The sequence below is a fragment of the Drosophila ananassae genome, chromosome 2R, assembly GCF_017639315.1.
Source record: "Drosophila ananassae strain 14024-0371.13 chromosome 2R, ASM1763931v2, whole genome shotgun sequence".
Taxonomy (NCBI): domain Eukaryota; kingdom Metazoa; phylum Arthropoda; class Insecta; order Diptera; family Drosophilidae; genus Drosophila; species Drosophila ananassae.
Window position 1 is genome coordinate 14,217,547 of NC_057928.1, and position 14,403 is coordinate 14,231,949.

At 47.1% G+C, this 14,403-nt stretch overlaps 2 protein-coding genes across 5 annotated transcripts; one reads left to right on the top strand and one right to left on the bottom strand.

The window, feature by feature from the left end:
• The first annotated feature begins 1,949 nt into the window (after positions 1-1,949).
• On the top strand, positions 1,950-10,548 carry LOC6506626 (ubiquitin carboxyl-terminal hydrolase 47). Of its 4 annotated transcripts, none has more exons than XM_014909362.3 (10): positions 1,951-2,230; positions 5,225-5,440; positions 5,506-7,142; positions 7,197-7,584; positions 7,650-8,567; positions 8,631-9,620; positions 9,688-9,814; positions 9,882-9,952; positions 10,016-10,149; positions 10,219-10,548. In XM_014909362.3, the coding sequence occupies exons 2-10, from the start codon at positions 5,252-5,254 to the stop codon at positions 10,427-10,429; spliced, it is 4,665 nt and encodes a 1,554-aa protein (XP_014764848.1). In that variant the 5' UTR covers positions 1,951-2,230; positions 5,225-5,251; the 3' UTR covers positions 10,430-10,548. The 4 variants fall into 4 exon arrangements, with proteins under 4 accessions (XP_014764849.1, XP_014764847.1, XP_014764848.1 ...); XM_014909364.3 differs by lacking the exon at positions 1,951-2,230 and adding an exon at positions 3,339-3,424; XM_014909363.3 differs by lacking the exons at positions 8,631-9,620; positions 9,688-9,814; positions 9,882-9,952; positions 10,016-10,149; positions 10,219-10,548 and having other exon boundaries at positions 1,950-2,230; positions 7,650-8,230; positions 8,293-8,492.
• Positions 10,549-10,939: 391 nt separating this feature from the next.
• LOC6493319 (proliferation-associated protein 2G4) lies at positions 10,940-14,349 on the bottom strand. The gene is made up of 8 exons (XM_001957480.4): positions 14,164-14,349; positions 13,848-13,945; positions 13,438-13,574; positions 13,218-13,380; positions 12,438-12,659; positions 12,148-12,373; positions 11,761-11,888; positions 10,940-11,702 (listed from the first exon to the last, which is right to left on the bottom strand). The coding sequence occupies exons 1-8, from the start codon at positions 14,249-14,251 to the stop codon at positions 11,580-11,582; spliced, it is 1,185 nt and encodes a 394-aa protein (XP_001957516.1). The 5' UTR covers positions 14,252-14,349; the 3' UTR covers positions 10,940-11,579.
• Positions 14,350-14,403: the final 54 nt, after the last annotated feature.

The following is a 14,403-nucleotide window of genomic DNA, read 5'->3' on the forward strand; positions in this document are numbered from 1 at the left end:
AAATATCATCCTATTTTTTAATCGGGATACCTTAAAAGATTTGTAGATATATTCTTTATCAATCTGCATCCAAATCCACCAACAATTTTTTCTTGAAGGGAAACCCACTTCGAAATCTATATCTTCGGCAACCGATTCCTATGGGGGATACCTTAGGAGATTTATAGATAGATTCTCCATCATTCTGCATTAAAATCAAAAAACCAAATATTTTTTACTTTTTTTCTCAACTTTTATGGGGGGTTCCATTCCAATCTTATGAAAAGTGCATTGAAGGACCATATGGCCTCCAGCGATGGCTATATCTTGGCCAATTTTTATCCGATTCTTGAGAGGAATACCTTAATCGATTTTTAGATCGATTCTCCGTAATTCTGCATCAAAATCTAGGAACAAAATATTTTTCAGATTTTTTCTCAACTTTTCTGGGGTGTCCCCTTCCAAACTTATAAAAAGTGCATGGAAGGACAATGTGGCCCCCAACGATGGCTATATCTTGGCCAATTTCTATCTGATTCTTGAGAGGAATACCTTAATCAATTTGTAGATTTATTCTCCACCATTCTGCATCAAAATCTAGGAACAAAATATTTTTCAGATTTTTTCTCAACTTTTCTGGGGGGTCCCCTTCCAAACTTATGAAAAGTGCATGGAAGGACAATGTGGCCCACAACGATGGCTACATCTTGGCCAATTTCTATCCGATTCTTGAGAGGAATACCTTAATCGATTTGTAGATCGATTCTCCATCATTCTGCATCAAAATCTAGGAACAAAATATTTTTCAGATTTTTTCTCAACTTTTCTGGGGGGTCCCCTTCCAAACTTATGAAAAGTGCATGGAAGGACAATATGGCCCCCAGCGATGGCTATATCTTGGCCAATTTCTATCCGATTCTTGAGAGGAATACCTTAATCGATTTGTAGATCGATTCTCCGTAGTTCTACATCAAAATCTAGGAACAAAATATTTTTCAGATTTTTTCTCAACTTTTCTGGGGTGTCCCCTTCCAAACTTATGAAAAGTGCATGGAAGGACAATATGGCGCCCAGCGATGGCTATATCTTGGCCAATTTCTATCCGATTCTTGAGAGGAATACCTTAATCGATTTGTAGATCGATTCTCCGTAGTTCTACATCAAAATCTAGGAACAAAATATTTTTCAGATTTTTTCTCAACTTTTCTGGGGGGTCCCCTTCCAAACTTATGAAAAGTGCATGGAAGGAGAATGTGGCCTCCAACGATGGCTATATCTTGGCCAATTTCTATCCGATTCTTGAGAGGAATACCTTAATCGATTTTTAGATCGATTCTCCGTAATTCTGCATCAAAATCTAGGAACAAAATATTTTTCAGATTTTTTCTCAATTTTTCTGGGGGGTCCCCTTCCAAACTTATGAAAAGTGCATGGAAGGACAATATGGCCCCCAGCGATGGCTACATCTTGGCCAATTTCTATCCGATTCTTGAGAGGAATACCTTAATCGATTTGTAGATCGATTCTCCGCAATTCTACATCAAAATCTAGGAACAAAATATTTTTCAGATTTTTTCTCAACTTTTCTGGGGGGTCCCCTTCCAAACTTATGAAAAGTGCATGGAAGGACAACTTCGCCCCCAGCGATGGCTATATCTTGGCCAATTCCTATCCGATTCTTGAGCGGAATACCTTAATCGATTTGTAGATCGATTCTCCATAATTCTGCATCAAAATCGAAGAACAAAATATTTTTCAGGTTTATTTTAAATTTTTCTACAGAAAACCAGTTCTGGTGTTACCAGTAGAAGGTTTACCGTAAACTGGCATCGTAAATATCAATGAAGGAATTTTTCAGAGAATTTCAAAGAGAACTGATAATAATTATATAAAATATTTAAATTATTAATTGTTTTAGACTTATTTTAGACTTTAGAGATTATTTTTGAAACCCAACATATTTGTAACGTAGTTTGGTAACACCAGTTGGTATTTTTTCATCGCGCCACGACGGTCACACGGACACACGAAACTCGCAAAACAGCCGCAGACGAACAACAAAAAAACATTTGTAAAAATGTCGCGTCAAGCATTTTAATTTCACTGGATTCGAACTGCACCGAGTGGACGTGGACGCCAGGAATCCGAGGAGTCATCCGTAACGCCATCGCCGCATTTCCCAGCACCGTTCCGCCGCATATATCATCACAAATACACTGAAATATACCGCAGTATTTTCACACTTTTCGAGGTAAGCTGAAGGAGGTACACACACACATACACACGCCCATAGCCATATGAATATAGGTGGAATGAAAACACAGTCCCGACCCAAGTCGGAGGCCCTTTTGGGCTGCAGGCTAGCGACATATGGACGCTCCTTTGCGACACCCCAAGGACGGCCAGTGGGAGCATATTTGTTGCCAAAACCGACACGCACACCACTCCACACCACAACACATACACACATTTGCGTGTCACGTTCCGAAGCAGAAGCAAGAAAGCCTTGACCGATCGTCCCGCCCACCGCCCTCCATATATACACTACTGTAGGTGTTGCGCAAACGAAAGTAACTTCCATCCCTACCCTCCAACGCCAAGAGGCAGCGGTCAGGAGCTAGCACCTTAGCCTTAGTCATGGCGCCTTGGGGAAAAGGATGTCTCAGTGCGGCAACTGCTGCTGCTGCTACTGCTGCATTATAAAAATAGTCATTCATTTGTGCAAACAGACTGGCGGACAGAGCGAGCGAGCACCAATAATAGCACTTTCGCTAAACGTTCTCAGCTGCATCGCCTATATTCATTGAGTAATCCCCCTGGGGCCTGAGGCTCGGTGGTGCCCTGCAGTTTCCAAGTGCTCGGGAGTGCCTTCTCTCCTATGACCACACGATAGTGGTTATCAGTTTTCTGGGATATATGTAGGTACATATGTATGTACATTGTTTCGCAGCTAAAGAGTTAGATTTAATAAAAAGGCCTGCATCGGCATTCTGTTCAAAAATAAAGTGCCAGGGAATATATTCTCTAACAATCGGGGGTGGACACTATATCGACTAAGATATGTACTATAGGGTATGTAGTTCTGCCCAAAATTCTAAGAATAAATATATATATTTTTAAAAATAAAGTTATCCTAGTACTTAGGTAGAAAATGTTATGGAATTCCAACCAAAAACATTGAAAAGGTCATTGCATTATTATTTAAATCTCTCCAGCTATTAAAAATTACTATTAATAATTATATTTTAAAAAGAAAAACTATAAAATACTATAATTGTGACCGCCAGTGCCCCACATCTTCGGAATACGAATCGGTAACCGAATTTTGAATCCGATCGGCCATCGGCATCGGAATATGGATCTGAATCGGGCAGTATACGCGTGAACGATGTGGTGCGTTGACGGCGGATTCTTCTAGTCCGGAAAGAATAGATCGAGATCTTCGGTACGGCACCCGAAAATATATAGAAGCGATGTGCTCCATATAGATATAAACCAATTTGATATATACAGTAGAGTCCACTCCAACTGAAGTTGGTGGGCAGAAGCCGAAGGAGGTTCTCGGGTCTAAGAATAGCAAAGAGTGGTGCTATTTCGTAATGGAGATTGTGTGGGCGATGTGGTGGTGCATTATGTGACTTGGTTTGGGTTGGGATTATTGCGGAATCCTGCGATTTCCGGCAGCTGGGCAGATCGGTGTGCGGGTTAGTTTTGCAGGCCACAGTCACCGAAAATAGTTTCAAAAATAGCACAAATTTATGTGAGACGATGAGCTCGATCGAGATCTACATAGTACATATAACGAATGTCTATGATGTCGATACAGAGGAGAGTGCTGCAAACATAATCTAAATAATAAGATGGGAAGAATGGTGGTAGCCATACCGTTCTGACAGATAGACCGTTCACATCTTACGGATCTTGCGAAAACCTTCGCATTTTACAAATAGCCAAAGATATACGCGTGTGTGCTTTCTTTCCGTCGATGTGTCCGTCCGTCGGTTGTCGCCGCCAGTTTCTATTTTTAGCAGCACGAGCTTCTTATTTTGATTTCTGCTGGCCGACATGTATTAGCATTTTTGGATCCCCATCTCGCCTCCTCTCGCCCGCTCGCCCGCTCGGCTGTTTGGATGTCCATCCAACATGTGTTTGAACGCCAAACTGCAGTACATTCACATCCAAATCGTATATATATCATGTCTTGTGGTTATTTTGGTGCAAAGAATTGGAAAAACATTGCAAGAGACACTCAATTAGATGCACAGCCACTTGAATATTTCTTAAAAATATCATGTTAGATTCAATTTTAAATACTTTTCTTTAAAGATTTAACTATTAGACATGACATTCTATAATATTTATTAAGAAATTATTATTAATTTCCATCTGCTTCACCTAAATCTGTCAGAAAATATTGAAATTTCCTCGTAGGCTTCTTCTCATTTGGATTTTATCGGCTGGTATATGTGTATGTGTGGGCGGGACACGCCCCCTTCCATTTACAATTTGCGCACTGGCGGATTGAAGGCGCCAGATACGCCAGAGGGTGACTCCCTCTCGGTATAATCGCCACCACTTCCGTTACAATGTCGTGCCGGATCCGACAAAGAAGAGGAGCTGCCTCCACAGCCAAGTATAAGTGACATTTGCACCGAAATTTATGCATTCAACGGCCATGATGACCATGATGACGTTCGTCTCGATGGTCCAAATAATCATCTCCCCAGCAGCCCAGCAGCATCCTCCTCCGGCACTGGATCGGCGCTGCTTGTTTACGAAAATTCCGTAGCGCGTTAGTCACTGTGTCGATTTTTCGTTTCTCGTTTGGGGCCACCGGACGATGCGATGGGCAGTCGATGCTCGATTCTCGATTCGGTCTACGTGATTATATATAGCGACTGGTGCTGGCCCGTACAAATAAGGCGCGAAAAGCGAGCCGGAGCACGTCAATTGCGGCTGGGAGTCCGAGAGTCCGGGAGGGGGCTTTCAGGGGCTTTATTTTTGCGAATCAGGTCGAAAACAAGAGATTTTTCGCATTCGCAACATTGAATGGTGGTGGGACTGGATTTCTCTTCCTTATTTACTTGGGGGATGGGGGGGGAATCATGACCAGCAACTTGGCCGGGCTAGATACGTCAAAGGCTAGATCGTGTCACCGTGGGACTCCTTTATTTTATACTAGATTTAATAATCATACCCAAATTTATGTGTATAGCTCACCATCTTTGTATCGCTCCACCCGCAGGACCTTCCCCAGCACCACAGCCAGGACATGACGGACAAGGAGAGCGAACAGTGCACCGTATCGGTCTTCGACCAGACCCCCGGTTCCGAGCAAAAGAAGATCAATGTGGTGGTGCGCGCCCAGTATACCGTGAAGCGTGTCATCGACCTAATTGCCACCCAGTTCCCATACGGAAAGTTCGAGCTGCTTCTCCAGCCGCACGACAACAAGGATCTGGTGAGTATACCTTGAGATTCTCTTCACAAATGCAAGTACTAACTGGCAACTAACCATCTTTAAAGGTCCATCTGAATGCCCTGGACTCGCAACTACTGTTCGATGTCGAAGGCTTTGAGCGGCAGTTGAAGAACCATCTGTTTCTCCTGCCCTCCGGCAGCTGGGACGGCGATGTGGCCAAACGATTCGAGGTGCCCATGAAGAAGCGCCAGGTGGTGGTCACCCTGCGGCCCAAGGAAGCGAAAAAAGATGGCGAGACGAAGGCCAAGAGTCCAGTTTCTGGGGAGAAAAAGAAAGTTAAAAAGAAGGTAGTAGCTGGTTCGGGTACGTCGTCGCCGAGCAAGGCAAAGGTGACGGGTGATGACGCCAAAGCCAGCGTCAGTTCAGAATCCAGCCCAGAAAAGAGTCCGAAGGCTAGCTCAAAGATTGGCGCCACTCCAAAGACGACGCCTTCGGCGGAGGTAGCTTTAGCTCCGGAAGAGGCGCCTCAAGCAACTCCCACATCGACACCAGAAGCTAGTCCCAAAGTCCCAGCGACAAAGAAAAGCTTAAAGCTAACACCGGATTCCCCGAGTCCGGTGAAGCCGGCATCACCTATTAAGGAGATCGATTGCGAGCCCATCGACCAGTTGACCAACAGCGGCATATCCGAGCAGCTGCAACAGCTTCCTCAGAGCAGAAACCTTATCTCCCCGGTGGATAATCCCCTCTCGGATCTGTGCGTCTCGGATGTGGAACAACTGTCTGATGATGACTTGGCTCTGGGCGCCTCCGCCAGCCCCACGATGATGGGCCCCAGCTACGACTTTGGAGGAACGAACAACGACATGGACGGGGAGGCAACTATTGGCGAGGGAGATCAAACGACTAGTGGACCGGACGATGGCCAGGATCCAATGTTATCCAACTTTTATCGCCGGAAGTATGGCGGCGATGAGCTGCCATCGTGGAAGCGGATCGAGACTACGGCGGCGGATTTTGTGGCATCCGCTACCACGGAAGCGGAGACGGGATTGGCCAAAACCAATGGCGGTCCCAGGGGCTATGTGGGTCTGGTCAACCAGGCCATGACCTGCTATCTGAATAGCTTGCTGCAGGCCTTGTACATGACGCCCGAGTTCAGGAACGCTCTGTACCGCTGGGAGTTCGACAACGACAATGAAGCGAAGAATATACCTTACCAGTTGCAGAAGCTATTCCTGAACTTGCAGACCTCGCCCAAGGCGGCGGTGGAGACGACCGACTTGACCCGCAGCTTCGGCTGGGACTCAACCGAAGCCTGGCAGCAGCACGACATTCAGGAGCTGTGTCGCGTAATGTTCGACGCCCTGGAGCACAAGTTTAAGAACACCAAGCAATCCAATCTAATCTCAAACCTCTACGAGGGCAAGATGAACGACTACGTCAAGTGTCTGGAGTGCAACACGGAGAAGTCGCGGGAGGATACCTTCCTGGACATCCCATTGCCGGTCCGTCCATTTGGCAGTAGCTCGGCGTACGGCAGCATCGAGGAGGCCCTGCGCGCCTTCGTCCAGCCCGAGACGCTCGACGGCAACAACCAGTATCTGTGCGAGAAGTGCAAGAAGAAGTGCGATGCCCACAAGGGACTGCACTTCAAGTCCTTCCCATACATCCTCACCTTGCACCTGAAGCGCTTCGACTTCGACTACCAGACCATGCACCGCATCAAGTTGAACGACAGGTGGGTAATCAGGCGGACACATTGGATCTGAGATGGTAATCATTTTTCTTGCAGGGTGACCTTCCCGCAGACTCTAAACCTGAACACGTTCATCAATCGGAGCGGCAACAGTGGCGACCAGAATGCCCAGATCAATGGCACCGTGGACGATTGCAGCACGGCGGACAGTGGCTCGGCCATGGAGGACGACAACCTGAGCAGCGGCGTCGTGACCACCGCGAGCTCCAGCCAGCACGAGAATGATTTGAACGACGAGGACGAGGGCATTGACATGAGCAGCAGCACCAGCAAGAGCACCAAGCAGGGCTCCGGGCCCTACCTGTACGAACTCTTTGCGATAATGATCCACTCGGGTAGTGCCTCCGGCGGCCACTACTATGCCTACATCAAGGACTTCGACAGCAACGAGTGGTTCTGCTTCAATGACCAAAATGTCTCCACCGTAAGTTACTCCTGATCCTTGATTTTAAATCACATTCAAAAGCTATTGGGATTTGGTTTAAACAGATCACCCAGGAGGACATCCAGCGCTCATTTGGTGGACCCAACGGTAGCTACTACTCCAGTGCCTACACCTCCAGCACCAATGCCTATATGCTGATGTACCGCCAAGTGGACGCCAAGAGGAACGAGCAGGCGGCAAAGGTGGCCGACTTTCCGGAGCACATCAAGAGTCTGCTGACTAAGCTGCACTCCGAGGATGAGAACCGTAGCACGCGTCTGGGCAGGCACCACACAGTCCCGGACTTGGCTCTGCCGGATTTGTACAAACCTCGTGTCTACTTCTACAATCCGTCACTGAAGAAGATGAAGATCACAAGGGTCTACGTATCGCAGAGTTTCGACATCAATCTAGTGCTGATGTCCGCCTACGATATGCTGAATGTGGAGGAGTTTGCGCCCCTATCCCGCTGTCGGCTGGTGGCCTACAACTCGACCATGGAGACGATCATCCAGTCCCTGGAGAACTGCTCCGATCCGGCGCTTACCGAGCTGCGTGCCTCGCAAAACTACAGTTTGGACTTCCTGCTGGAGTACAGGGCGGAGGACCAACAGTTCGAGACCTATGCCCCGGATGGAATCACGTGGTATGTGTTTATGGTAGATCTATCGACCATGGCGATGGACGGTCCCTTCCTGGTTTACTCAGCAGCGAGGGAACGCGAACCCAGCGACGTCCTGCGCCGCTCCATCGCCGTCCGTTTACACATTAGCGAGCAACAGTTCCTGCTTGCCACGGTGCGCGGCACGGTGCCGAAGGCTTTCGTCGCCTACGATCCCCATCCGACGCCCGAGGCGCAGCTGCAACTCCAGAATTTGGCCAACACCCAGTTCAAATCAATTACGTACTTTTACTTGAATGTCCCGAACACAGACGCCGCCAGTCTAGAAATGCTTGGCGTTCCCAGCATGGAGACCATCGAGGTACGTAAACCATATCTCTCTCTATACATCCAACATGTTTAGTGATATCTTTTCTTGGTTTAGACTGCAAGTGGAGGGGATGTGGTAGACGCCGCCATGATGAACGGACACGAGGGAGCCGGGGGCTACAGCAGCCACAACGACAGCGATTGGCGGCACTGCAAGCGGGATGTTCTCGAGCTACTGTCACAAACGCAGCCCAGTCCCAGTCATGGGCATGAGTCCAACTCCGAGGACAGCAGTCTCAGCGATGGTGATCGGACCCTGGTGGAAACAGAGAATCTGGCACACCGGGGAGGCGGCGATAGCCAGGTCAGCTCCACCAGCCACTCGCCGCAGTTGTCCAGCCCGGAGGATGAGGCGGCATCTCACGATGCTATGATGCGGGTACATGCCTACTGCAATGGCCACGGTAGCTATGCGGCTGCCGATGTCGTGGATCCATTGTTGTTGCCCCCCAGCACATCGTACTTCTTCCACGCCAGTAAAATAAAGTGCGTGGACGTCGTGGGAAGTAGTTCTACTTCGGGCCATCAGTCCGATGAGGAAGCCCAGCTGAGGAAACCCACGCAGGCCTACAAGCTCCTGGTCGGCACTCACATGCGAATGGTGGCCTTCAAGCGACACATCGAACAGCTTATCCAGGTGCCCAGCGCATACTTCAAGCTGCAGCGGAAGCACGAGAGCAACATCCCCAGCAATCAGAACAACTCCCTGGTCTTCCTCACCGAGGGCGAAACTTTAACGGTGGAGCTCGGCAAGAACCTCCAGGCAGATGAGTACAAGGCCAAAATCCACTTCCTGCGATTGGGCGATCTGGACAACGAGACGTCGCGCCTCCCATGTGTCTGCGAATGGGTCTACAATGCCAACACCACCGCCGAGCAGGCCAAGCAGGAGCTGGTGGCCAAGCTGCATCGCATGGACGCCAAGTACGCCACGCTCACAGTGGACAACTGCCGGATCTGGCTCAAGGGCGGGCGCAGTCCAATCAAAATCCTTGCCAACGACGAGACGCTCTACTGCGATATGCGCTCCAGCGTGGCAGCGGAGGTGGGTTTTAGGAGTTTACGCATTAGGAGAGCAGTTTCTAATAAATATTTTCCTTACTCGGAAACAGTTCATTGTGCAAGAGTGCGAGAGCGGAGTTAACCCCCAGCCCAAGGACGACACAATGACCATATTCGTGAGGCGATGGTGTCCGGCCAAGTTGGAGTTTGGAAAGTTCCAGGAAATAACACTAGACCGTAAGAATCTCTTTCACAAATGTACTAAGTTAGGTGTCTCACTTCCAATCCTTCTGTTCCTCCGCAGAGGACACCGACATCAGATACTCATTATCACAGATTAGCGACATCACCATGGACAAAATGAGCTATATGAAGGTAATTCATGCCACCTCCTTTCCATAAACTATGTATTAATCTCTTTTATGTATGGGCACCCAGGTGAACAGCAACTTCCCCTGCACAAGCATATCGGCGGTGAGCGTGAACGAGTCCTCCAGCTGGTACTCGGTGCCATGCAGCGTGGACAAGTACCCACTGAACACGACGCAGACGGGCAACATCTACTTGTACAAGTAAGTGGATGGGATTGATTGAGCCTCCGATGGTGGTAACTAATCCGAACTTTAACTCTCAACTCGCAGAGATAAGAGCATACCCATCAAGGATCTGACACTGGACGAGCGACGGCAGTTGAGTGCCAGGGAAAAGGCCAGATTGGATCGAGTTGGCTGCGTTTCGACCACCCGGTACTCCCAGCGTCGGGAGCGCGCCTTAAAAATCTACCTGGACTCGCCGGAAAAGTCGAGCACCGTGACCGCCTCGGCGCCCATGGACGTCCATGTCGACAATTAGGATGATGAACTAAATGGGCCGCCAGCCAGCAGCTACTAAAAATACACCAAAAAAAAAAAAACAAGAAAAGAAAAACGATAAAAACTTGTATTCAATTAAATCCCAGATCCTTTCCCGCATCCCTGTCGGCTGCAACTCTGCTGGTCCTTGTTTTCTATCACTTTTCCCCTGTAGAGCAATTTCAACTTTATTTTTTTTGTTTTCTGTTTTTTACGCAAGAAGAAAAAATAAGTATGAGTTGTGAGGGAAAGTATGGGATCGGTATATTATTTAATCTGGATTGAATTGGCTCTTCATGAGGTTCCGGTTCCGGTTCCAGGAGGCAGCTGGCAATAAGCACTAACCATATAACGAAGTTATTCTTGCTTTCGTAACACAAGAGTTCAAAGATGAGACTGTAAAATTTAAATTAAAAACAAAAAACTAAACAAAAACAAATGCAAGAAACCTAAATTACAAAAATGTATAATGTGAATGTGAACATCAAAACTAAATTAAAAGTATAAAATAAACAAATCTTAAAGTGCATTTATTACAAAATCAAAAGCGTCTGAAATTGGAACGTTCTCGTAAAATTTAAAAATAAAAAAGTCAAATGGCAATTGTCGGTTTTCTGTTTTTTGTTTTTATAGAAAAATGTTACTTTTATTTAATACCTACTACGCAGCGTTAATAACGTTTTTGTTTTGTTTCATATTTTGAATTATATTTAAAGATCATTTTAGCGTTAAAATTGTTACAATTTGACGACAGTTCTTCTTGCTTTTTTTTTTGCTAATTTCGTTGCGATGTTAAGAACAAACCGATAGAACGAAACCAGCCTAATGGTACGGGGAATAAAGATTTTAATTTAATTAATTTTCTTGTTGCATATTGCTGATGAATTGAGGATTTGTTCTGGCTCTTGTTGTTTGGGGGGGAAATGGAACTGCGTTTCGCTGCTTATTTTGAACAAAAATCCTCAAAATAGTCTCCATGTTCATGTTGTCAATAGATCGGGGGTATTTCTTTTTTGATAGTTTGTCGGAATCTACTACTTTGCAGCGAAAATCGATAGTAAAAACCAGCAGCGCAGTGGAGCGGCAGCAGTAGGCAGCGCAATTGTTCACTTTGTATCAGATTGCTGGTGGGCTGGCTGGCAAAGCAGAGATTATGCCTTGGTCACAACGGCCGGCGCCGATTCCACCTTTGTCGCCGCACCACCGCCAGCAGCAGCTGCCTTCTTTCCCTTTCCTTTGCCCTTCACGGGTCCCAGGGGCTGCGTGACAAGAGTCTAAAAAAAAAAGGATAGTTATTACGGAAGGAATAGGGTATATATAGGAGGAATATACCTTCAGTTCCTCCTGGGCAATGCTGTGCTCGCTGACAAAGTTATCGACCTCGAAGGGGATGCCGGTGACCAGGTTGACGCCATTGGGCATAAGCAAGACCGTGTGCTTGAACTGCGCCACAACCTCAGCTAGAATAGAAATACAAATAAGTTACACTTCCATTCGATTCATGGCGGAAGGAAGATTCATTTAAAGTATACTGTAGCAGTGGCATGTTCAGACAGAGGCCACAGAACGGCAACTGCTGAAGACGCCAATGCCTGGGCTTTGGTCTGGCAGAATGTCTGGCCGCACTTAGCACCCAAGGGTGTACCAAATCCGGAATTAAGTCCTGCCATTCAGATATCTTCAGATATCAGATCTATCAGAGAGTCAATCTCCACCTACTTGGCTTCTCGTAGAGCACTTGGAAGGGTTCAATCATCTTGTGGGAGACGCACTCAACAACGCCCATACGGGCCTTGGTCTCCTCCTCGAAGCTGCGGATGTTGAAGGGCATGTTTCCGTATTTGGTCTTCACCTCTGCCAGCAGGGCGCGGGAAGCCTTCAACTTGAGCATGTAGTTCTCGTCAGACTTCTTGTAGATAGAGACCTTTGTGTCCTTTTCGCGACCCTGTAAGGATATGAAAGCGTTTAGGAAAAGGATCATAGGGCATCCAATGTAAGCCAATACTGACTACTCCTTCTCCGGTGCTGACAATGACATCGATGGCGTACACTTCATGCTTGTCGAAGGTGCACTTCTCGTGTTCCTTGCGCTGCGCCTCGCTGGGATTCTGTATAATCGTCTTCTCGCCATCGATCTTGAACTGCTTCAGCTCGTGGCTGAGCATGCCCTCGATGGGCTTGCACTTGTACGACTCGCTGATTTGTTGCACAGCATCGGTGATGGAGTAATTCTATACAAAATAGACAAAAAGATCTCCAAATTAGTCACCAATTACCTCAAAAATTAAACAATTATTAAGTAATTATTTAAGGACTGTGGACAACTTTAAAGACCGAACATTTCTGGGATCTAAACATGCTCAGTTCACGAAATTGACGCATCTATTCTCCGCAGACTTTGAGATGAACTAAGCCAGGAGTTCGGCATTAGACAATCCGTTGCCTGCGAACTTTTCATACAGTTTTCATTATCAATGGGTTGTGGACAACAGTAAAGACCGAACATTTCTAAAGTGAACTTGTTCAGTTCACGAAACCGTCACTTTTCTCTCTGCAGGCGTTGAGATGAACTGTGCCACCAATCGAGCCACAATCAATCCGTTGCCTGCAGTAGATGTAACCATGAGGATAACTGACACAAAAGTCCAGCCCCAATAAGTAGACCAAACCAAGTACCAGCCACCGCAGATGATCTCTGCAAGCGTTGAGATGTCCAGTCGCTGGAGAATCGTGACAGACAATCCGTTTCTTGCATGACCAATGACTACAAGTCCCAATAAGACACTTACATTGGCTCCAGCTTTGAGGAGGCGCAGGGCGGCCTGGACAGCCCAGTAGGCGGCGAGAATGACATCGGCTTGTCGGCCGCTGATCTTCTGGTCCGCACTGGCGCCTACAACGACTGTGTGGGCGGCCACTGCAATGAAGCCATCGATATGAGCGCCCAAGTCACTAAGAAAGAGACATTTATGAAAACAAATAGAAAGATAATAATTGAAAATTCCTTACATTTTGACGACGTCGCCAGCCTTTAATGTGTAGTCGGTGTCATTCTTGGCTGGGGAGAAGTGGCATACACAGTTGTTGACCGACAGACAAGTGGGGAAGGCGATGCCCTTTTTCAGGTCTTTCTCCTTTTTGTATACCTTGAAATAGAGAATAGTGTTCAGTGATGGTGTTCCAATCATGGGGAACTCTTTCATGTGCTTAGAGTGTCCTCAGATCTCATAATCTGTGAATCCTTGGGCCCGATGGCAAGCGCACAAGCCAGACACGTGGGTGAAGGTACACCAACGTGGGAATTGAATCCCAGCCAAGCACATGGTCGCCTGGAATCCCTCAATCGTGTAAGTTTTTAATCATTGGACAGTTGGGGAAACTGACAGGGTAGCAACAGGGATGGTGCAGGATGCACTTACTTTGCCGGTCTCCTCGGTGAGCAGATTGTCACCCTGGGTGCAAATATCCCGCACGGAGGCATCAGCCACACAGAGTCCGATTACCGTCTTGAGGGTTTCTAAAATTAAACGTAGCAGGGAGTCCAGAAATAGGCAAAAGTGTCTTGAGAGTGTTACCGCGTGGCAGCGGCGAAGCGATGATGCGGCGAAAGGGAAAGCAAAAGGTAAAAGGGGAAAGTAAGCGTGAGCGGCAAGAGAATTGTGTAAGCGCCACGTCGCAGGGCCTGGAACTATTCGCTTTCCCTTTACCACCAGCGTTGGATATCCAAAAACTCACTGTTGACAATCTCGCCGGCCAACTTGTATTTGGTCACCACCAAATCCTCGGCAATGGTCTTCTCGGGCTCCTTTTCCACGTCTGTCATTGTGTACTCGGCGCTATATAGTTTTAAAAATGGCGACTTTAATGAAAATGCGACACGCACGACCACGAGGTAGATTAGCAGTGTGACCTTGCTTCCACCGTTTCTTTTGAACGTCACATTTTGCAAAAAAATACCAAAATATACCAGCCTCT